General features: G+C 43.7%; 1 protein-coding gene across 1 annotated transcript in view; it reads right to left on the reverse strand.

The window, feature by feature from the left end:
- Nucleotides 1-778: 778 nt before the first annotated feature.
- The window catches only part of LOC309689518 (cadherin-2-like), a 104,371-nt gene continuing 81,286 nt past the window's right edge, over nt 779-23,863 (reverse strand). Inside the window, exons 13-16 of the mRNA XM_082506023.1 lie at nt 22,888-23,121; nt 17,477-17,616; nt 10,199-10,360; nt 779-4,325 (exon numbers count right to left, since the gene is read on the reverse strand). Of these exons, the coding sequence (XP_082362149.1) occupies nt 4,119-4,325; nt 10,199-10,360; nt 17,477-17,616; nt 22,888-23,121 (743 nt within the window). The 3' untranslated portion in view covers nt 779-4,118. The remainder of the gene's footprint in view (nt 4,326-10,198; nt 10,361-17,476; nt 17,617-22,887; nt 23,122-23,863) is intronic.

Consider the following 23,863-nt stretch of genomic DNA (forward strand, 5'->3'; position numbering starts at 1 on the left):
TGTTACCTTTAATGGTGGTTTTACATTGTGCAAGTATTTCTGCCACCAGTTACTTCTTGTCATGACACACACTTATCCTGGTTGTTTTAAATGCAACAGAGGACATTTTAGTGCGATGAATCATTTTAGCCTGTTGTGTTGCTGTGTGACGGTGTGAGGCCTGTTGTGTGCTGGTTCCCTCTGAGAACACACGTGGACACGTCTGAGAGCAGTTTATTGTGCGGCTTTACTGGCAGAAGTTACAGGAAGTTCTGAATACTGTGTTGCATCTGTAGCCGCTTATTAAACACCAACATCAGTGCTTCCAACTTTGGGACCCAGGAATTTTGTTATGCTGTGCCGGTGCCAGCTTTTCAGCATCAGCGTCTGTGCCAGGTTGTAGGTGAAAAATTGGTAATAGCGTCCTTTTGGCCACAGCAGGTAAGCTCTGATAAACCTACTGCCCAACTAATCAACACTGTGGAGGGTTTAGCTGCTAGAAAATTGTTTTAGAACGATGGAAAATGAAGCCAGGGGGATAAAAACACCAATCCAAATGCTGCTTTGTGCCCACTGGATGTGGAAATATGCAACAGTTGGCTTATTTACACAAGTGACAAAACCTTTAATTAAAATGTCATTGATCTCTTTGACCTTTAAGGTTTGGATGAGCCGCCTCTTTCCAAAGGCAGAGTCCAGCCTTCTGAGCGTCTGCGTGCTGGTATGGGGGGGTTTGATGTTTAACTCACTGGAAAAAAAACATCCAAAAATTCTTGTTTTCCCATAATAAAAAGATAAAAACATGCAAAAACGTTTTAATTTGTAATCCAAATTACACATATACAAGGATTCAAGATATTAGCATGTCATTTTCAGAGACCACAGCCAAAAGAACAACAAGAGAAAAATACAATCTGTACATGTTTCAGTTTACAGTGAGTAGCCAGTTGAAGAGTACCAGAGAACACTAAGGCAAATCATCAGCAGACAGAAGAAAACATTGCCTTTTTAATCCACCACAGCAGAGTATCAAGAAGTATCTTTGCTACAAAACAAGGACTGATGACTTCCTTTATTAGCGATCAGCTGCATACGTTACATCGTGATAAAAGCAAAACAAAAAACAACAGAAGGTATCTATCTAAAGTCTAGCATTACTGTACATGTCTTCTCACCAGCTTTGGAAAATCAAACTTGCAAAAATATCCAGCTCCTCTGTGCAGCTCTGGGTCTGACCAACCTTTGTTTCAAACAACATCAAAGGAACGATGTTACTCGTACAGCTTCACCAAGATGGCACGTCGGTGCTGAGCGTGGTGCGCCCTGCACTCAATTTTACAGGTTCAATTACCTGGTAATACTGGAAATCGGCTTCAAAAAGCATAAAACTGGACCTTTTATTAAAGTTTAGAAGTGAGACACTGATGTCCACGGCTACGCTTTTTTGGTTGTTCGTGTCGCTAACATGCAACTTCATCAACGCCCTTTAAAAATGTTGAGTTTGGTGAATCCCTGGAGCAGCTTATGATGGCTCAGCCTCACAGGCAAAAACTAGTCCTGATGAGTGAAATCAAAAAAGGGCCCGAGGACGTCGATCACCAATGACCACTGTCACAGGATGGAGCGTGTGCTGTCACACAAAGTCACTTTCATTGTCTAAAAAGCCTGAAAGCAACGTGGGTGAGTGACAGAGACACATTTAAATAAGCGGAGGGCGTCCTGTATGAAGTGTGCATGCTTCTGCAGTAAGAATTAAAAAGTATCCAGGTTAGGTTATTTGGTCATTAGTAAATTATTTGAATAAGAGACTGAGTGAGGCTGGTGACATGTCCAGGAGATCCCACCTCTACCCCTGTGACAGCTCCAGCTTTTCACTGATGGGCTGGGCTGCAAAGTAGCTTGCAGAAGCAAAGAGAATATGAGAAGGCTACAACAGCTTCAAGCACACATTTACCGATGAACCGAGCCATCAGCTGATGTAGGCTGGCACTGAGATCAGCTGAGCTGCCTGAACTTTGAAAAACAGATGCTGTAAAAGAGGCGCGTTCTTGCAGTGAACTGTGAAGTCCCATCAGCACCGAGTGTGGAGCAAAATCCATGCAGCTGATGCAAATTTGTGCAGTGTGGCGTGAACAGAAACTAATGCGTGTCTGAAAGTTTATGAACTTTGTAAAAAGGTGAAATTCGCTCACAGACAGCAGCAGGTTTACACTAGTGGGCAGGATTCACTCTGCTCTTAAACAGAGAGACGACAAACAGGAGAAGGCTGGAGGAAGCCGAGTGAAACCACAGGAGCTCCTGATAAGCTCTGATCATGTCCTCTTTCTTCTGTTGGTTCTTATGAAAAACAGAGTAATGGGAGGTGACACGTCACCGTTTCAGCTTCTGTGGGACACAAACGACCTGTTGACTTAGTTTTGGTCCTGAATGCTGAGCAGCTCCTAATGTGTTTGCTGTGTGTGTCTGTAGCTCTGCACAGACCTGCTAAAAGGGCAAAGGTTGGTTGGATAGTACGTGAGACACACTACCATGTTGTTGTTGTCTTCGTTACCACTAGGTTTCCTGTACCTTAAAATTTCCTTTTGTACAACTATGCATATCCAGGCTGTCGAGGCTGAACATCAGTCAGCTGCTTTATATTCTGTCCACAACCTGTTCATCAAACATAAATGCTCACCTGTAAATAAAAGCTCCATCCAGAGTGCGTCTGCTCAGCCCAGACACAGCCCCACTGCTGCATCTCTGTCATATTCATTAAATATTTCATTACTCAATCCATTTCTTTTATGATGGGAATTTTAATTTTATCTGTCACTTCCTCCAACAGCGGCTCAGCAAACAAAAACGCTTGAAATGTTTTTAGATTCCAGCTCCTTTGTTTGTGGCCTTGATGCTTTGTTGCCGTTTTTCTTTCTTTTTCTTTTGCTTTCATCTGCACAAACACCCAAATGGAAATTATATTTTATCTTCTTGTTTTTCACTGCTTTGCTTCAGTGTTTTGTCATCCTGCAAACAAGCTAAACTGCATCCCATTCTGAATTCCCTTTTGTGAACGCACAGCAAGGACATAACCACAACAGTTTAACTGCACCACAAATAACATCGTGTGTTTGCACAAACCTCACAGATTCAGAAACAGTTGTTTAAACTCATTTTGGCCAACTAAATGTTCTCGAGCATGTAAGAGTGAAAGCCAGACGAGGCAACGTTCCTGTTCACTCAAAGACCAGGACGGATACTGAATGCGTGCGAAGAAGCTCTGAGAAAATGAAAACTTCTGAGCTTGTCCAGGTTTGTTGATGCAGACAGTCACATTAATACTAGAGCACTGTGAAAATGAGCAACCACTGCCACCAAGCAACACACGCAGCTGCGACTGCAACTACAATGTGTTGCATCAGATCCAAGTCTAGACGTTTGATGCTGTAGGCCGAGTGAAACCCAGAGCTGCACACTGAAGCCATGTTTTTGCTGGTAGGATCATCCAAGGCATCTCATAGTAGGCTTTGCCCTTTAGAGTATCCATCCAGTGTGTCTCTGTGGAAACGGTTTACACTTGCTCGCACACACACACACACACACACACACACACACACACACACACACACACACACACACACACACACACACACTCATTAACATGGCGCAGTGCTCCTCCAGTTGCTGCTGCAAAACACCAGGAAATTTAAAGCAACAAAAAGAATCAAGACTGAACACAATCAAAAGAATGTACAAAAGGCACATTTGACCCCAGTGCTGCTGTACTGTAAGATTCAAGTGTAAATGAGCGTCTGTAGCATGGCTGTCGAAGCTCTCGACCATCACAAAGACAACATCCTCTCTGAGAGCATTGTTCTGGCTGCGTGCATTTGTTAGCACCGAGGCTAACGCTCAGATCATGTCAGCTAGCCTGAATGCTAGCCAGTGCCAGGCCTTGCTAGGCCAGGAGTCAGCATGGCCCCTAGTGCCATCAAACTGTCCTTAAGAGGCAGCGAGTCTCTTTACAAGCTGTCCCGCAGAAATACAGAAATGCAGATCCAAACCCCGTGTTTACCCAATTTCATCTTTCTTTACCCCACCCGCCACCTGAGCTCCGAAGCAAGGGTGGGGGGCAGAGTGGCCGTTGTTAGTAGGGCATGCTAATCGTCCCCTCCGCCGTACAGGTCGGCCAGCTTGCGGAAGCGCGGCCCCCAGTCGCCCAGGTAGTCGTAATCCTGGTCTCCGCAGCTCGAGGAGGAGTGCAGGGAGCTGAGGGAGCCGGCGGTGGAGCCGCTGCCTTCATAGTCAAACACCAGCAGGGAGTCGTAGGGAGGAGCGGTGGGGTCGTTGTCTGCTGCCTTCAGACCCTGCAAAACAAAGAGGGGGAGCAGGAAGGTGAGGGAACAATACTGGAAATAAGAGTGATAGCGATTCAAAGAGTTGGGTGTTCGTCTTGTAACCAGAAGGTTGCCGGGTCGAGCCCCGGCTCGGACAGTCTCGGTCCTTGTGTCCTTGGGCGAGACACTTCACCTGCCGCCTACTGGTGATGACCAGAGGGGCCGATGGCGCGATATGGCGGCCTTGCTTCTGTCAGTCTGGCTACACCTGTAGCTGCCTCCACCAGTGTGTGAATGTGAGAGTGAATGAATAGTGGAATTGTAAAGCGCTTTATAAAATGCAATCCATTATTATTATTATTATTATGCGAGCTTTCTCCGAGATGTTTCCTACACTGAGCCCTCGGTCATCGCCTGCTGGACGTGGAATGTCTAAAGCAGTCCCATGACACACTGTAGTCTATGAGGCCGACCTTTGTACTTGGTCAGAGTGCTTATTTCATACCTCATCCATGTTCTTCCCTAGCAACAGCTTAGTCCTAACCAAAAGGAGCATTTCCAGTCTGAAGTGGACCGTTTCATGCTGGGTGCTGACTCCACTCACACTGTCTGGGGTTCATGCCTGCAAATGACTTTAGGCCAGTCGTTCTCAAACTTGCCTGAGCCTGAGGATCGTAGCACCACCATGTGCTTCATCAGACCTTTTGGAGACCACCCAAAGTTTGGTCTTTTATCCCCCCTGTAGACAAGAACCTGCAGCACATCACGGGTTCTAATACTGACACTCTGTTGTGCGTTACTGTTAGTAAATGAGTGGGTCAGTAAAGGTTTCATTTCCTTTATCAGTGGTCGCTGCAGCAGGGAGTGATAACACCTCCCACACACTGTTTTCTGTGGGTTAAGAACATCCTGACACAGGTTAATCTGGGAACTTCCACACTCATCACTTCTAAACCACTGAAGACTGTATGGAAAATCTCTGCTAAGTAAACTTTCAGCTGATCAGGAAGAGATACGTCTGTATTTATACCAGAGGTTTTCCACCCGTAACAACTCCAGAGAATCTCAGTGACTGAGAAAAGCACAATTTATAGTAGAGCAGCTACAAGTCTGACAGTATTAAGTAGAGGATTATAGTAATCCTACATTTCTATAGTAACTGTACAGTAAGCGTGAGGGTATTATAGAAACCTATGTTCATGCTTGAACACAGGCGCTAAAAGTTACAAGACCAAGTTAAAACCGCAAAAAAGCCCAGCTGATGATCTCTGTGGATCCACCGAGACCATCGTCAGGGAGCAAAGCTCGCTTTCCCAACCAACTGGGATTTGAAATGTCAGTGTTCACTCCCACCACTACTTCAGTCCCAGGAGAAGAAGAACGAGCACTTTGGATCAGAGTAAGGTAGAGGAGGGTTGGAGGGCGAGGCAGGTCCTTGTATTCTGGATGAAGTGGGGACAAACTGTTCATGCAGCTGTGATGGAGAGACTGAGGAGGAGCTTCTTCCTGCAGGCGATATCACACCCCCACACAGTACTGACCCACACATATAGTTCCTACACACACTGGACATTCTGGACATTGTTTTCACTTCATCACTTTAAGCATATTTGCACTGCACAAGACATTAAATAATAAATAACACTGGTCACTATATTCTTCATTTCCAGTTAATACTGGTACAGCTGCTGTTATTGTGTATATAATATTTATATTTCTTCATACATTCTTATATATTTCTATACTGTGTATTTTGTTGTACAGTTATTTTGTTTTTTAACTTTAATGTTTATATTTTATTTTATTCCTTCCTAGTTAAATTTGCCCTTTTTAATTTTCATATTTATTTCCTATCTTATTCATAGCCTTTTTTTCTTTAGGTCACGAGCAGTTGTGTAAGCATTTCACTGCATTTTGTACTGTGTATGACTGTACGTGACAAATAAAATTTGAATTTGGTGTGGGGACCATGGCTATGCAACTCCTCATAATTAGGGTTGGGGTTATGTGTGTGTGTGTGTGTGTGTGTGTGTGTGTGTGTGTGTGTGTGTGTGTGTGTGTGTGTGTGAATGGGTTAAGATGGACAGTATGGAGGAAAGAGGGATTATGGAGTGTAGGAGAGAGGAGGATTTGGGTCATGCTGGACAGATGCTGCCTCTGTCTCTACGAGGAGATTGAAGAGATTACTCAGGGTGGCCTGAACTTAAAACCACCAAACCCCTCCTACATACAGGAAACATACGTGTTTCACAAACATGCACTATTTTTATGAACAAAAAAAGTCTGTTCAAATGTGTTGCAGCAGGAGTCCTTTTCTTCTGCATCTCGCTGTCACTCAGGACGCTTAAACTGAAAGAAGCAAATCTGATAAGCTGTGAAAATGTTTTGTGGGCCCCGCCTGTCATCTGACTGAAGACACTCCTGTCACTCTGAACTCAATGGAAGGAGAGAATTAACGCGGAGAGGGAGGGGCGGGATCAGCTTGCATCAGCTTGTCATGTCTGTAGGATTAAGCTGTCTAGATCAGCTTGCCATGTCTGACAGCTCCTGATCATTATTCATAGCTGTGCTTGGCAGATGTCTTTATGCAGCCCAACCACAGACACACACACACACACACACACACACATGCAGATAATATGGATGCAACTACTGCAGAGACAGCAACATGCATCAGCTGCATCAGTACAGATAACTCTTTGTGCTTGAGATTATGATGTCAGCTCTGTTGAAGAAAAAGTCTCTCTGAGATGCTTCGATGGGTTAAGACGACTCTGTTATTTCTCTAAGCGAGTGTGCTTCTGTGAGGAAGAGTCACACGTGTGGCAAACACACAGTGACGTCACAGTGGGTCATTACTCATTCACAGTCGAGTCAGTGCTGCACAGTTTGTACATGAACTCTAACGAGAACCTCGTATCCACATGGACTGAATGCAATGATTGGTCAGGTGTCTTTACATGTGAGCCTGTGCTGTGTGTGTGCACATCTGATTGTTCTAGAAGCTCTTCATTATTAATTGTTTAAACTTAAATTACAAGTTTGGGTTGTGATGAGTCGAGGCCAGCAGTAGTTACACTACAGACGGTTTAATGTCTGACAATATTTTCACGGACCGGCCTTTAAGGTGTGGTGGATAAATACAACAAAATGAAACGATACAGACAAAGACAAAAACTGTGGTCTTTTGTAACAATAAACATGAATTCACTGTGTAATTGTGTAACTTTATTAGCAGCGTCCTCCTGAAAAGCGCCAACAACACTGAGAGTAACATCCTACTCTCTGCCCCTCAATGCTCTCTGGTTGCTATGGTAAATAGTTCTTTCAAAATAAGACACAACTACAACACGGGAAACGACCCAGGGAAACAGAGTTAACGATAAAACCCCCTGAAAACCATGAACGTCACATCCGAGCCTCAGCTCTCGTACCAAACGACTCACGGACCGGTCCACGGCCCGGGGGTTGGGGACCGCTGCTATAGAGCATCAGAATCCCAAACCGCTCTTCAAACAGATCAAATATGAACCTGATGATTATAAATGGCCTGTATTTGTCTTTACTCAGTCCCTATGGACCCCAGAGCGCTGTGCACTACACTGAGTCATCCACACAGTCACACACTGGTGATGGCAGCTACACTGTAGCCATGGCTGCCCCGGGGCGCACTCACAGAGGCGGTGATTATAAGAAGTTTCATTTGACATAAGAAAGGCCGCTGCAGCCTCATGCAACACTGTGACCATTAATATAAATATGAGTTCTTCTACAGCACTGTGCAAAAATCTTGAGCCCCCATCGTTTTTCAGATTTTGCTAGAAACATGAGAAATAGGTGCAGTAATTTACTGAAACATGTATGGGAATGACAGTACTTAGGGCAACAACTTGTAACAAGCTTGACAGTCAATATCTGGTACGACCACTTTGATCCTTCAGCACAGCCTGGACTTTTCTGATAATTAGATTAACCGGTCTTCAGGAATAATTCTGCTTCTCTAAGGATCGATTTTGGATGTTGACTGCAGTTTATTCCACTTTGTGCCGAGATGACCCCACGCTGCTTCGATAATGCTGAAGTCCGGGCTCTGGCGAGGCTAATCCGTGCCTGAAAGTGTTTCATTGTTCTTTCATCCAGGTTTGTTTCTGTTGGTCGTGTGTTTGGGATGAATGACATGCTGAATAACAAGGCTGTTCCAAATTAGACGCCTTCCAGGTGTTGTTACCTGCTGGATCACAATCTGACTGGACTTTTCTGCATTCATGATCATTTTTAACAAGAATGCCAACATCACTGCTAAAATGCAGCTCCTGACCGTAACAGCTGCACTTTTACAAACACTGTACCCTTTCCGAACTCCTCCATGCAGGTTGTTGATAACTTGATATATGAGACCTGTTTTCAGCCGAGTTCTTGTATAATTTGGCTAATCTCATCCTTTTCTCCTCTCTTCTGGAGATCCAGCTTTACACTGAGACCATTTCTGCTGAGGCTGTGCAAACAGTAAATGGATAAACTGAAGCACCAGATGTATCTCTTCCACTGCATGTCAACTTTTTTGTGTATTTTTTCCTGTTTCCTAAAGACAATGCTTTCACTCTTTATCTGCTGTAGACTCTTGTCCTGACAAAATATGACAAGCAAAGCTCTTCAGGAATCACCTCGTTGGTTCAAAAACACTTTTTCTGTTATCTTTACCATTTTTTTTTTTAGATTCAACTAAAGAAATGGGCGAAAAATATTTGTTCTTGCAACAGGCTTCGAGTAATAAAGTGCATAAAGATGCAATTTAATATCAGTTCTTTACTAAACCCTGTTAAATGTTATATAAACACTGGTTTATCTCTTGATTTAGGTGCATCTTTAATACCTGATTCATACGTCAGTGTTAAGCAAAAAAAGGAAGAAGAAAATCCTGTGAATGTCCAAAGAAACAGCATCCTACAAAAAGCCAAGAGAGTCTAACTCACTGGAAGCAAAATATAAAGAAATGAGAAATAGCTGAAAACGTTTGCCCAGTAAAACAATCAAAGTTGGATTTCCCTAAACACTCAATCAGCCCTTTCTCAGCTGGTCTGTGGGATTAACCAAACGTTGTGGATTTACCTCCAGTTTGGTAGCCAGGCTGTGACCACATGTCAAGCCAGCAAATCCGAACCATTAGCAGAGCTAATTAAGAATCAGCCATCACATCTCTGTGTTTTTCTAAATGTCACCTGCTCCACGAAGTGCTTCCTTCTTTCTCTTCGTGACGCTCACAACTATCATTTCCAACAGTTTGATCAAAGATGCTTAAAAAGTGTGAGTCTGACATTTATTTGAGGGAAATGTTGTAAACAGCAGAGCCTAGAATGAAATACAATCTAAATGTGAATCAGTTTAGTGATGATTAATGTGAGCTTCCCTTTTTAAATATGCTCAGCTTTCAGTTTTAAATAGCCGCAGTCAGAACTGTTGAAACGGGCCTGTTCTCACACTGGCAGCTCAGAATACCTCCACAGAGCTTTAAACAAACTGTTTGAACTTGAATATTTTAAATCCTTTAAGGTGGTGAGGTAAACTGCACACATCCTGGACGCTCTTTGATGCTCGACACCAAAGGAGGAAAAAAGATGAGGGAAGCAAAAGTAACTAATGTTGGCAAATCCAGCTTTTTATGGACACAGTGTTCACTTAGTGCTGTCAGACAGACACTCTGTATTTCACTGAAGCTGCGATTCATCACTTCCTGTGTGCTTAGAAGTGCATGTGTACAACACTGGAATTTAATCTGGGAACAGTCTGAAGTGTGTGCGGCTGGAAGTCGACTGAAGCACACGCACAGGTTCGGACTGACATTTTACACAAAGATGTTGTCATCCAGGTCTGTATCCTCTCAAAGATGCTGCTTATTGCCGTACCTCGTGGATAAAGTCGCCTATGTCTCCTGGGTGGGGGGCTGCGGAGCGGAGCGGGTACTGGTGGTCATGGTGGAGGGGCCTCTCATCCAGACGTCTGATCCCCACTTTGACGCACTCTGGCTCCAGGGCATCAGGCTGCTGCAGCTGGCTAAGGTCATAGTCCTGCACACCCACACAAACACACAAATGTTGGCATTACAGTGAGTCACACAGCCCTGCATCACAATCCTGCCTTAAAGGGCTCTACAACCTGTGCAGCACTCAGAGTTCTCAGGACAGTCCATTGATGATTAATGCAGCATCCCATTGCTTCATAAGGATAATGTGTTATATTATGTATTAAACTGCTGTTTCCTGTTGCTGTTGTGTGTAAAGTTTACATGAATGTCAGAGTAATGTTGGACTTTACAGCACATACCTCAGACCAGAAGCATCGGCAGGTTAAAGCAGCTCAAACAGACCCAGTGTGAAAAGTGCCTGAAGCAGGTTATCAGCTGCCGTTGGCACTGAGATCAGCCAGTTTCTGTACATCTGAAACTATTTATGCTCAAATATACCAAGTTGCTATAACCGTTCAGCTGCTCACTTTGTGTTTTATCTACTCTCCTGTTAAAATAGCAGAGCTGTAAGCCCAGCAGTGAAGTGGGTGGCTGTGCTATTGATTTGCTGTGTGGCAGCACAGACAGAGGTGCGCAGGGATGCTCTGCTCTGAACAGAGAAAAACTTCTTTGGATTTCTACTTTGCTGTTGCTTATTCAGAGTGAAAAATGAGTATTGACCACAATTAACTGTCAACAACTGCAGTATTTAAGGTGAGATAATGGAGCCATATTACTCATGTCTGCCTCCAGTAATGGGATTACACTGCTGTTTTATCCAGGAGCAACATCTCAGGGTATCATTTTGTGTTGTTGTGAATTAAGAGCACTCTCTTATATACTCTACTGTTATGTGCGGCTGTAGAGTCGTTACATGAAAGTCCCTCTCTACACTCTGCACAATGCTGCAACAGCTGTGGCCCACTAACCTGCTGCATGCAGCCAAATCTACCTGAATGTAGTGAAGACTCAGAAACGCTGCATTTCCTGTACGGCTTAAAATGTCTCGTTACTATGCACGGAGACACGGCGACCTCCAGAGTGTCCTGAAATATGAATTCAACTTCAAACACTTCCACCTTAAAAGAGACAGAATATTTAAGCTGCCATAAATTCACACTTCAAGCTAAACGAGAAAAAATTAGTTCCTGGCCAACAATCCTCGCCATCATTGAATAATAATATATTCTCACTAATCGTAGCCTAATGCCAGGTACTCTGCAAGCCTGTGGCAGTGGAAATACCAAAAGGATTCTAAAATTCATAACGAACTTGACAGATTCATGAAAGCAGCAGTCTCCCACTCAGCTAATGGACTTATCTGTTTTAGCTGTATTTAACAGTTTCAGTGAATTTCACCCAGTCAAATGAGCACAGTTGGCTCTCGTGATGCAATGTCTACCATTTCTCCCACATCATCCTCGGGGAAAAATGAGAACGACCCTAAAGCAAACTAATTAGCATCCACTTAGAGAGTCGCAGCTCGTCTTTCACCTTCTCTCCTACAGCGTGGATACAATCAGAGGAGCGTCACAGCCTGCTCATGGTGAATGGTTGTGTCTGAGTCACCGCAGAAACCTCCCAGAAAACAATTCATGCTTTCTGGTTTCCAGGGAAAATCGACTAAAGGCTGTGGACTGACCTTGGGCTTTATTCACAATAACGACCAATCAGAAGAACACTGTGACTGAGAGCCCAGCGTTAACCTGCCAGGCAGCAACAAAACGATCTTTGCTTCTTTTCTTTCTATACTTGCCATGACCTGATTGAATGAATGTTTCATTTGAGGACTGTTTTTACAACAATGCCAGCACATTTCTGTTGAAAAGATGTAGAATTCTTTCTACACGACACGAATGATTTACAAATTGGAGACGTGACAGCTTTGTCCCTGTTCTGACGTTTAGAGGTTTAATAATAAGTGTCAGCATTTCTAAATTCAAGGACGGTTCAACTGAACGCAAAACTCATTAACCTCCGAGCATCTGCCAGGCTGACGCTGTCAAGTCCAAACCAAAGCACGACACTCGAGGACTAACTAGTAGGAAAAACAATAAAAATGTCAACTCGGTTCAATTAAAATGTATCACAAAATTGCAACAACAGTCGCCTGAAGGCGCTGAATATTATTAGGTATTGTCCCAAATCCTGGACCAACAAACCTGTGAGGAGAAACCCCCACACAGCGCATTATGGCTGTAATCACCCCGCGTAGCAACGCTGCTACTTTGTGTCTTTACAGACTGGTCGCAGCAGATGGCCCCGCCCCTCCCTGAGCCTGGCTCTGCTGGAGGTTTCTTCCTGTTAAAAGGGAGTTTTTCCTTCCCGCTGTCACCAAAGTGCTGCTCATAGGGGGTCACATGACTGTTGGGTTTTTCTCTGGATGTATTACTGTAGGGTCGACTTTACAAAGCACCTTTAGGCGATTGTTGTTGTGATTTGACGCTGTGTAAATAAAACTGAATTGATGGACCATTTTTTATAAACTGAGTGGAGTTGTTGTCCCAGGTTTAGTCATTTGTTATGAGTGACTATATGTTTGTCTATATATCTGTTTGCATCATTACGGAACCACAATTAAAGAACAAACACAGTTTGAGATTTTCAAGTTAAGCTGAATTTTTGAGACACCTCAGAAACACAAATGTTGGACTTGAGCCTGGTTTTTGCACACTGCTGCTAACATCCAGTCGTAACAGGTTAAAACTTCCACAAATGTTAATAATTCCTTCATGACTCTTTTATGGTGCAGTACTGTGGTTCTTTCATGCTCTGGTCTTTTGTTCTAATGATGTTTTCTTGCACAAAAACAAACGCTCAGTGTTATTCTGAGTCATTGTTCTTCCCAAACACTAAATCTCAGGCTTCTCGCACTTTCCAAATCCCACATTCACCTGTGCTTGTGACGGACATTTATCCACACAGATCGCTGTTATCAGATTATGTCGAGAGAGTTTGAGCACCTGTGTATTTCACTTTGTTTCATGTCAACGCCTTTACGTAGCGTTTAAAGATAGCGTGTTATTAGTTTAGTCAAAGAACACGGTGATCTGCAGTAGTTTACAGTTGCTGGTTTGGCTCTGTCTTTGCTGCATAGATGGACTGCAGCATAGGACAGTGATGAGGCCAGATGTTGGAGCTGGGAGGAAGCGGTTTGCAAAGCAGCTTGCAGTTATAGATGACACTGTACGATCTGTCAGTTGAATGTGTAAAAGGTTATCATCAGCTGATGCTGAACTGGCACTAAGATCAGATCATCTGCTGGAGGCTGAACAACCTTGTAGCCTGTATGAACTCATGCGAAGCTCAGTTTTTGGCTAATGGTGCATAAGCAGAAGCCGGCTGAAGGTCTAATGGCCTGCATTTGTTTGCTTTACTCGTCCCTAAGGACCCCAAAGCGCTTCACACTACATTCAGTCATCCACCCATTCACACACACATTCACACACTGGTGATGGCAGCTACATTGTAGCCACAGCCACCCTGGGGCGCACTGACAGAGGCGAGGCTGCCCTCTGACCACCACCAGTAGGCATACATGGAGTTAGTATCTTGCCCGAGGATATTTGCAGCCAGGAGGCAGCCTGGGATCGAACCACCGACCTTCTGATTAGTGGCTGACCTGCTCTGCCCCTGAGCTACAGCAGGTGGCAGACTGTGTGTATATGTACAGTATGTCTCTGTGTTTCTTGGTGTTGGCATGCTTAAGCACACAAGTGTGTTCCCGAGAACTCAGTCTGCTTTTTATCTGAAGCTTAAATCCAGACAAATAAAGAGCTGAGCTGCCTGTAGAAAAGAAATGAAAATCCTTATCAAACAGTGCAGATCCCCGACACCATCCAAGGCCTGTGCAGTGTGCTACTGTGGCAATGATAAAGGAAGAAGCAAACCTTGATTTTCTTTTATTAACTTTGTGTCCATTGTTTAGCCTGGAGAGAGATTACACCAGCGCTTCTGTTTATTGAACCGCAGGGAATAAAGTACGAACTGAACCAAAGTCAACCAACACGCCACTCAGCTTTCATTTTCTCTGTTTTATTCAAGGCTCTGTTGAGTGTGTTCCCCTTAATAATGTACTTTGTTATGATGTTTGGAAAAACTTCATCACTTACAATATTGATAGGATTCGTCAAGCTTATCAAGGCCCAGTTTTCAAATTCAGAGAAATATTTAAAATGAATATCTTTTGATGGAAATGTCCGTTTTTATTTTAGAGGAGCTGGAACAAAGCCTCGGGGCTTTCATGACCCTTTGTGTTCAAACTGGGTTATAAGTTGCTGAGTTAGACTCAAATGTAATAACTGAGGAGGAAACGCCTTTTCCAAAGCTCTGTCTAAATGTGAGCACAGCTACAGCAGAAGGAGGAAGAAGACGAATGAGTCAGAAACAATATTAAGTCCAAACTAATGTGAGCTCAATGAACAAAACAACAATAACACGGATGTTGACCCTAATACACTTCAGTACTAAGCCAGGGGCCGACGCTTTCATCCCTTAGAATTTATTTGCCCTCAGTCACGCGCAGCCACGGTATTTAATCGAAGTGCATTTTATTTGTGTTCGCTCTAAATTGGAAGATTATTGTGATCGTGAAATATTAAAATAAAATTATATGTAATTTTGGTCACTCATAATAAGCATCACACTCCACATCAGCAGGCCACTCCTGCTCACAATCACAAATGGAGTGAGGAGAAGGAGTGGAGAAAGACCGGAATAACTCTTGGAGTCGCGTCGATCGTTGCATCCACACATGTATGTGAGCAGCTGTTCTCCACCATGTTAAAAACAAACGCCGCTCACAGACGAGCTCGCGGTCCTGCTAAAGATGGTTCAGGAGCAGACGGCCCATTAACCAGGTAAAATAAATATTTCTGCAGATATCATGTAAATATTTTTTCTTCGTTGTTTAGTGACACAGCGCTTTTTTCTAATTTATTTTTTTAAATTCAGGTCAAGGCTCGGCGACACGCTCTGAGAGCCCAACGCCGATGCAAGGATGAGGCTCACGACAGTTTTTGTTACGTGCATCATTGAAGTTCAGCTTTTTAATTCATTTGACAGAGACCTTCAACTCAGAGTGTTTCTTTTTGTTATTATTTTTTAAGAGTCCAAAATGTTCAAAATGTGTTCATCACATAAATAAAATTGAGTTTCTCTGTAGACCTTCATGGATTTCATAAGCAACACACTACAGTTTCTTATACAAAGCATAAGGTAGAAACCATCTATATACATCAGTGTTATCTTCATTTTAGATGTCAGAAAGTATGTGCAGTGTTTTGGGTCCAAATGTGTCTGTGGGTGTTAAAGGCGGCTGCTCTAAACACTTCTTCACGTTCATGTTGTGCTTGTAGCAGCGTGTGACTCCTCTCAAACGGTTCTGGTGCCAGTTTGTCATCGTGCTCACCAGCATCACTCATAATAATGAGACTGTCCCATATTTGGGATCTGACTTATTCCCGAGAATTCTGCTGTGAGACTAAAGAACAGACGTGATGATGAGAACCATCATCAGGTAAAACGAGAGCTCTGCAGTCCCGCTGTTTGAATCACAGCAGCATGCTAGCATGCTCAAACCATTGAGTCAAAGTACAGCGAGTACAATCATCTTTACCGTCTTACTATTAAATGTCATCTTTACAAATACAGATATACAGCGCGCACAACCAAACACAAACTTCCTTCTAAATTCAGGAATTTCATGTGAAGAAAGTGGTGACCTCGCGGTACTTAAAGAAATCAGGAACCAGCATCACTGCGACGCACCACGCTACACGCTTACAGCCTTAGTGCTGCTGTTGGGCTGACGGCTATCGGGGGCTAAACACTTTAAGGCTGTGCCAGCTGGTGATGACAGCGGCCTTCACTTTTTGATGAAGGGGCAAATTTCGTGATTGTGCTCTGTTCAGCTCTGTGCAGCTGTGAAACCAAACTCTCAGGCTTAGTAAAAGTTTGATGTATGAATCGCTGAATTGGTTGCACCCTAAATCCAAAAGGCAATTTCACTCATTTCACTTCATTTTGAATTTTCTTTCCTCTTTGAAATAGTTTTTTGTCCCATATTCATCTTTATACCCTCTCACACACACAGCCTGATATCGTCGTGTGACCAGAATCATCTTCCCTCCCTTTCTGCTGTTTCAGGTCATCTTACAAAGGACACATTTATTTATCTTTTTGTTGAATCTGCTGTTGTATTTGTGTACTTGTAGTGTCATGTTGTAACATGTTTCTATTTGTGTTTTAGGTCACCTTCAAAATAAGATGCTTTTTTCAGGAGGCTACCTCGTCAGTGATGAAGCCTCGCGATGTTAGCTTACTTTATGACTCTGCTGATTAGACTGGTGTAATATTTCTAAGCCAAATTCTACATTTATTATTAGAGAAGCATAAATATGATCACAAAAATGAAAAAACAAACCATTGTTAGTCTTCCACAGGCTAATAATCGACTGACTCTGCTGTTTATTTCTGATACTTGAAGGAAACTAAAGCATAGCATCGATATTACTTCAAGCTACGCTTTCTGCGAGTACCAGTGCTTCTGTATTACCGCTGACATCGTCTTGCTTCCATTTTGACTGACTGCAGTTAGTTTGAAGACGCCCAGCAGGCAGGAGGAGAGGCGCTAAACAAAAGGACTTACAGATGAGAAAATGGTGCAGCCTGAGAACCGCAGCCTGCGTTCTCCTGCATGCTTTTTCACATTTTTAAACACACTTCCTACATCGTTCACAGTTTAACGTTTGTTGTTTCGCAGAGAGCCGCTTCTATAGAAAGTAAAACAGGCCTGAGTGTGGTCGGCTGGGTAAACGGGGGTTAAACATTTCCGCAGTAGAAGTGCGGAGCGGCTTATGTGCTTGGCACCAGCAGAAAAGTTGTGTGGAGACACAGGAAATTGTTCTCCAACAGAAAGCAATTAATCCTGTTTCGAGGTCCTCTTTGTAGTACACTTAATCTTAGCTGGAGGACAGCTGATTGAAAACTGCAGAGAGGCAGAGTGTGTGTGTGTGTGTTTTATGTCTTCTATCTGAAGACGTGTGTGTGTGTGTGTGTGTGTGTGTGTGTGTGTGTGCATGCATGTGTGTGTGTGTGTGTGTTGCTGCTGTATGGCAGTGATGGAAGGAAGCAGGCTAATATAAATAGTTACAAAAACATGAAGTGTTCATTTGTATACCTGGTCCTCCTCTCCACCGCCCTCCTCATCATATTTCAGGATGTTGTCGCGTACGTCGTCCTCCGGGTCGATGAGGAGCTGCTTGGCCTGGCGTTCCTTATCCCTCCTCTTCATCCACATCACAAACAGCAGCACCAGCACTGCAACGCAAGAGTGACGCAAGCAGATGAGGACACACGAAGACCTCAGTGAGCACCAGTGAGTTTCCATGAAGGGCTTCAGAGACCACCAACTGTTTCATGTTTAGCTCAGACTGAAAGAACACATCTACCAATCAGAGGCTCCGTTACAAACCCCCCATTGACTCACAGTAGGAAAGAAAACTGAAAAAAGACCCATCCACTGACATACTGAGCCATCCCATAGTCACAGATATATCAGATATGGTTCTGTCAGAGATGTAAGCTGGAGTGGTCCCAGTATGATGTTACACTGGGGCCCAGTATTGTCCAAAAACATCTCCCTGCCCTAAAACACAGCAACGAAGTCACTTTGCTTTAGTTAGCAGCTACATGTTTGTGACGAGACCTTCAGCCATCCTCTGTTTTGCATCTTCCTTTGAAAGCATCAGCAGACATTTGTTAAACCTTCCACTAAGTCCTGCAGACCACACGCTGCCTCGCTCACACGACATGCATGTCAGTTATGCCAGCAGTGATACGTAAATATGCCTTTGGTTTAATTCCTCTCTTTGTTTTCTGTGAATTTGCAGATATGTTCCCTCTTTTCTCTGCGTCTCTGCTGTGGCAGTGTAGCAGCAGTGAAACATCTCACATGCAGTTTGTGTATAAAATCATTATGTTTCCATTGTTTATGTCTGCCACCTTCAGTTCTCTGCAAACTGGATATAAACATGCAGTCCATAAAGCAGCTGCTGCATGGGCCTGATTTTCATTTGAATTGAAGCACGGCTGTCCCATCAGATCAAAATGCTGCACTTTCTCCTGATTTATGGTTTCACATCTGTCTTTTTACAGACGGGTTCACTATTTTAACCACGAGGCAGTTCTCCAGGAGACCGACTTCATCATCTCTGATGCAAGATTTGAATTACCACTGCAAAGCCCCTGTTATCTCCTCAAGTACCTTGTACACAGTCACAGTTCAATACAAAATAGCTGCATGTTTCACTCCATTCTTTAAAATACTTGCTCCCCTACGCTGGGATTTCAGCTCTTATTTTGAGACAGCTGGTGGGTTTTAAAAGTCAGTGTGAATCTCTCTGTCTTACTGATCACATTAATCTGGAGGGATTTATGAGACAGCTCAGGGTGCGCCTGCATTCATGTACCTGCACCAATGTACCTGCACAGGCCAAAACACACGAGGATGCTGCGAGAAATTCTAAATGACAACTGAAACCCCAGAGAGCCGATAATGTCACCATTAGTAACATTTCTCAGTATAACCATCAGCAAAAGCTGGAAGCTATTCACCCAACTGCCTTTCAACAGGACACCAGACAACACATCCAGTCTATTTAGAATGCAAATCACTGCTGCTCCACAATTTACATCATCCCATAATGTGGGAAATGTTCCTCAGTCTGAGACCTAAACTTCCCATCTGGAGGTGTTCAGGCCCGGGAGCTGGTAGATGTAAAGACACATGCAGCTTTGCAACTTTCTCTGACAAACAGATCAAACTAAGGAGAATAGTTCACACCCTGGAAAGTGCTGCACATTACCTTTGGCCACCAAGGTCACAAAATATGGAGTTCTGAATTTGGCCAAAGAAGCACACAAAAAAAGATAAAACATGGCCGTTTCCATATAAACAGAAAATCATGGGGCCCAGCTTGTCTACAGCCTGACTCTATTCAAAATACAAGAGACATTGATGCACTTCGTTTTATTCCAAAATCATAAATAACCCAGGCTGCTGGTTATAAATGGTGTTGGTACCCAGTCATATGCAAAGTGTTCAGACCAAGGGACACATTTCAAGAACTGTAAATTCAGGTCAAAGTAATGAGAAATATCTCAAAATAACCAATTTGTTTTTTATATAAATAAATAAATGTATATAAACAGGTGACCGTAACTGTACATGACTCCCCTGCAGTACCGTCACGGCCCACCAGGGGCCCACACTATAGCACACATTATATCCTGATATAATATGATTGAAAAAAAAACCCTTTAAGTTAGGCATATGTGTGCTTGTCAGCTACACATTTAAACACTGCTGCTCCTCCCAGCTGACCAAAGGAATCCCAGCCAGTTAAACGTATATTAATATACAACTGAAGTTCCAACGCCAGCAGCCCTGACAGGCTTCTTCGTCCCCCTCCTCTCTTTCTCTCTGTGGATGGAAACTGAAACCGACTGAGCGGGGAGAGTGCTAACCCTTAGATAAGCATGCAACCAGTGATGTGCAGCCACACTTTGCTCAGGGTGTGGCTACGAGCATTAGCAAGGAGGGCTGTGAATTTCATTTGTAAAACCAAGGAAAGCCATAAAGTGTCGAGATGACATGAGCATTTAGTCTGACTGGTATCCCCGTGGGCAGTTTCTTCTGCTGCTCTCTGCTAGCTTTAGCTTAGCTTATCTGTGCTGTTTGTGCCTCTGAGTATTTGCAGTTACCTGACAGGTGACGCAGCGTGCTGCCTGCCCAAGACGTTTGTGCTTCAGTGTTGGTGAGTGAAATTACAGCAAGTCCTTTACTCAGCACCAGTTAGCATGTTTGTTTGCACCCATACTGTTTATGAGCGTAGCTTGCTGGTGTTCATTTATAAGTCGATGCTCCAGCCTTTCATCGACTGTAGCCGCATGTCACAGGGCTGCGGGCATCTTTTATATACAGTCTATGGTCACGAGCTGATGGCATTATTTAAAATAAAGATGCATTATAAAGATGGTAATAAACATACTGACAGTTCTCTGCACAGCCCTGCTGTCTTTGCTGCTACACAAAAGCATTTGCAGTAAAACACCAGGAACCTTCATCTTTTATCAGAGGCTGAAGCTGCTTTAGTGGTGGACACTTGAATCTTCCCCACATCAAGGACTTCATTTAAACTGATCTGACTTTACTTAGCTCTAAATCTGAAACTCCTCACTGTGATGTCTTTCAGGGCTCAAGCCTCAGTTCAGTATTTGCTCTTGTGGCTGCTTTCGTTGTCCCTCAGTTCCTGAAGCAGGTCCATGAAAGGCATATTGATGTGCTGCTCTCCTGCTTGTGGCTGTTTCCTCCGACTCCATTTGACCTCCTCTCGGCACAGCCAGACTTTATCAGCGGTGGCCGTCATAATGATTTGAATGCTTTGTTCATGCCTTGTGTAACTTCAGGTGACATTACAATTTCCAGTAAGACTGCAGTTATTAAAATATAGTACAGCAGATTTCATTAAAGCTTCTCTGGCCCTGAATGTCGCCTGCTGCACTAATCATTTTTCTGCCACAGCTCACTGTAGCCTGCAGAGCTTTGGCGATGGCTCTAGTTTAAAGTCTCCTAGCTGGCCCAAATGCCTTTATTCTAACTGGCTAATCAAACAGTTTGATCCATCATGTGAAACCCGAGTGAGAGCTCTGTGTTTATTTCTTTAAAAAACCTTTAAAAGTGTGACTCAGTGGTTCAATCGGGCTTCAGATCTCTTCTTTGTATAAGAACACTCTGCAGTGCTTCAGCTGAGCGATCAGTCAGGCTGACTTTGTTTGCTTTCCTGCTCTTCTGTCACCTGTAGCTTTGTGCTGAGGAAGCAGCTCAAAGGGCCACTCAGAGTGTCCAAGCACATCAGGTGCTGCTTGCTAACAAGGACATAATTCAAGAAAAACTGTGAGGCGTTCGACACCAACACTTTGGATTAGGCCTGAAATGTCTTGCTGGCTCATAGGAAGTGAGTGTCGCTGAGCTGCAGCAGCAAACTGAACTGTTTCTTTAGCTCTGCTGTCCACACATTTACAAACACAGAAAGGAATGCATATTTAATAGCTGCTGTATTTTGCACGATCATTAACACGGAGTCGACGGTGCAGTGAACAGACAGGGTTTAGCAGCTTCGCTACAAACCTGAAGACCCACAACTCTATCAGCACCACTGAGCTGAAGCAATCTAATAGTATCTGACCCAAGGTTTACAAGCATAGTAATTAATTTCTGGTAATTTGATTGGACACAACTATACTTAGAAATAAGTACCCTGTGAACACCGTATGCACACACGAGTACAGCTGAGGATGATGGGAAAGTCATTCGTTTTGCAGGTATTTCGTCATAAGCCAAAGCACTCGATAGATTAAAATTGTGACCCGATGAAGTGATTATAATTCACCTTCACAGGAACATAAATGTCTGTAGAACATTTCACAGCAGTCCATTCGATATTTAATTTGACCCAAAGTGATGCACTGATGGACAGTCTGATGCTGCCAGTGAGGATGAAACTGCAAACAGATCGACAGTAAATGAAACAGCTGAAGAAGGAGCATCCATAGCAGTGATAAATGTAATCGCTTATTACCAGATATCTGCTCTAAGTGCTTGGCTTTATTTTGCCTTGTTTGACCGGCTCGAGCCACTTTCTGTGATATTATTTATTTTCTGAATACAATGTCAAACATCATTTCTGCAGCAATCTTAGTTCACTCTGGAAATCAGATTATTTCCATCTGCAGTAATTTATATGTGGCAAAAGGGCTCGAAGCAGCTGCAAGATCTCAGCACAGAACAGAGACGTCACGACAACAGATGTGACATTTATTAAGTCGCACGCAGCACCTTATACGGGGCCTGAGAATCGCATGGATAGAATCAGCTCAGCCATCAGACATCAGGTTCTGTTCTTCTGCCCACTTTATTCTGGCCTCTCTCTGGTTTTGTTCAGTCAGGCTCTAGTACAGTGTGCCTACATGCCCTTCACACATGTTTCCACACAGCGCCACAAACCTTAAGGTTAGGTGCCTCGATATACTGCCCAGACCTCTGCAGACAGCATTTGTTGAAATGCAGTGTCCAAACCACCGGCTGCCGTCTGCTGACAAATTAGCTTTATTAGCTTTTCCCAAATACATCTGCGTTCATAACCACGGGTAAGAAAAAGGCCCGAGGACAGTCAGGAGACTAACAGGGTCCCACACTGGCAAGTGGGAGTTACTGTCAGGATGTGGGGATGTTTCCAAGGAACTCATTTAAATCAGTGAGAGAGTGTGTGTGTGAGTGTGTGTGTGTGAGTGTGTGTGTGTGAGTGTGTGTGTGTGTGTGTGTGTGAGTGTGTGTGAGCGTGTGTGCGTGTGAGTGTGTGCGTGTGTGCGTGTGTGTGAGCGTGTGAGTGTGTGTGTGTGTGTGTGTGTGTGTGTGTGTGTGTGAGCGTGTGAGTGTGTGCGTGTGTGTGTGTGTGTGAGCGTGTGAGTGTGTGTGTGTGTGTGTGAGTGTGAGCGTGTGCGTGACAGAATCGGGCTGTAAGGGCTCACCTAACAGGATGATGATGCAGATGAGGATGGCGATGATCGCTCCGGTGCCCAGTCCAGCTGCGATGATCCGCTCCATGTCCACACAGTCTCCATGGTGATCACACTGACACACTTTGACCCTCAGGTAGGATGTGTTGGACATGGGCAAGTTGCCAGAGTCTGTTATTGTGATGGGAACCTCGTAGAGCCCGCTGGCCAGGAAGCCTATCCGCAGTCGAAGCTGGGCATGCTCACCTACGATGACACAGGGATGGATACAGATGAGTCGCTGTCCCCGACTCCTGGAGGTGGTTACAGGGAACGTTTCCAGCTGATCAACTATGGTAGCAAACTAACAACAAATGTTTTTACTTTTTTCCTTTGCAAAAAGCCTTCCACAGTAAATAAAGAGAAGAGTTTCATGCATCTTCCTTTTACCTACTTTCAAGGATCCAAACAGAACATTTCACCCGAGGCTTGAACTCATTTAGTGCTGTGTTACTGAACTACTTAAGTCAAAAGGAGAATAAAATGTTTATTTCTAAATAGTGCCAGCCACAAAGTGCAAGTGCACACATTTGATTCAGAGTGCAGCAAGCAGGGGCTGACTGTGAGATGGAGCTCTTAGCTAAGAGGAGAAAGATGATGATTTTTCCTCTTTATACTGTGTTTCTTAACAGAGACCAAATGGTTTGAAAGCAGTGCTAACGGACAGTTTAATGTGCAAATCGCAAGTATCTCGATAAACTGCGCCATGTTTCCAAAGATGAAACGCTTGTTTTATACCTGAAATGTGTCACAAGAGTTTTAATTGCTGCACAAAATGTATTTATGTTCACTGGTCCAGAGCCTGATGGCTTTGAGTGCATTAATTATAGACAGGTCTATTCTAACTCCAGTCACCCACACGTCATATACAACAGGCTTCTATTTATATAGTTGTTTTAAGTCTAGCTTTAATCATATTACACCAACATGCTCTACGACAACGCGAGCT

Source organism: Aulonocara stuartgranti, assembly GCF_965226115.1.
Source record: "Aulonocara stuartgranti genome assembly, chromosome: 15".
NCBI classification, from domain to species: domain Eukaryota; kingdom Metazoa; phylum Chordata; class Actinopteri; order Cichliformes; family Cichlidae; genus Aulonocara; species Aulonocara stuartgranti.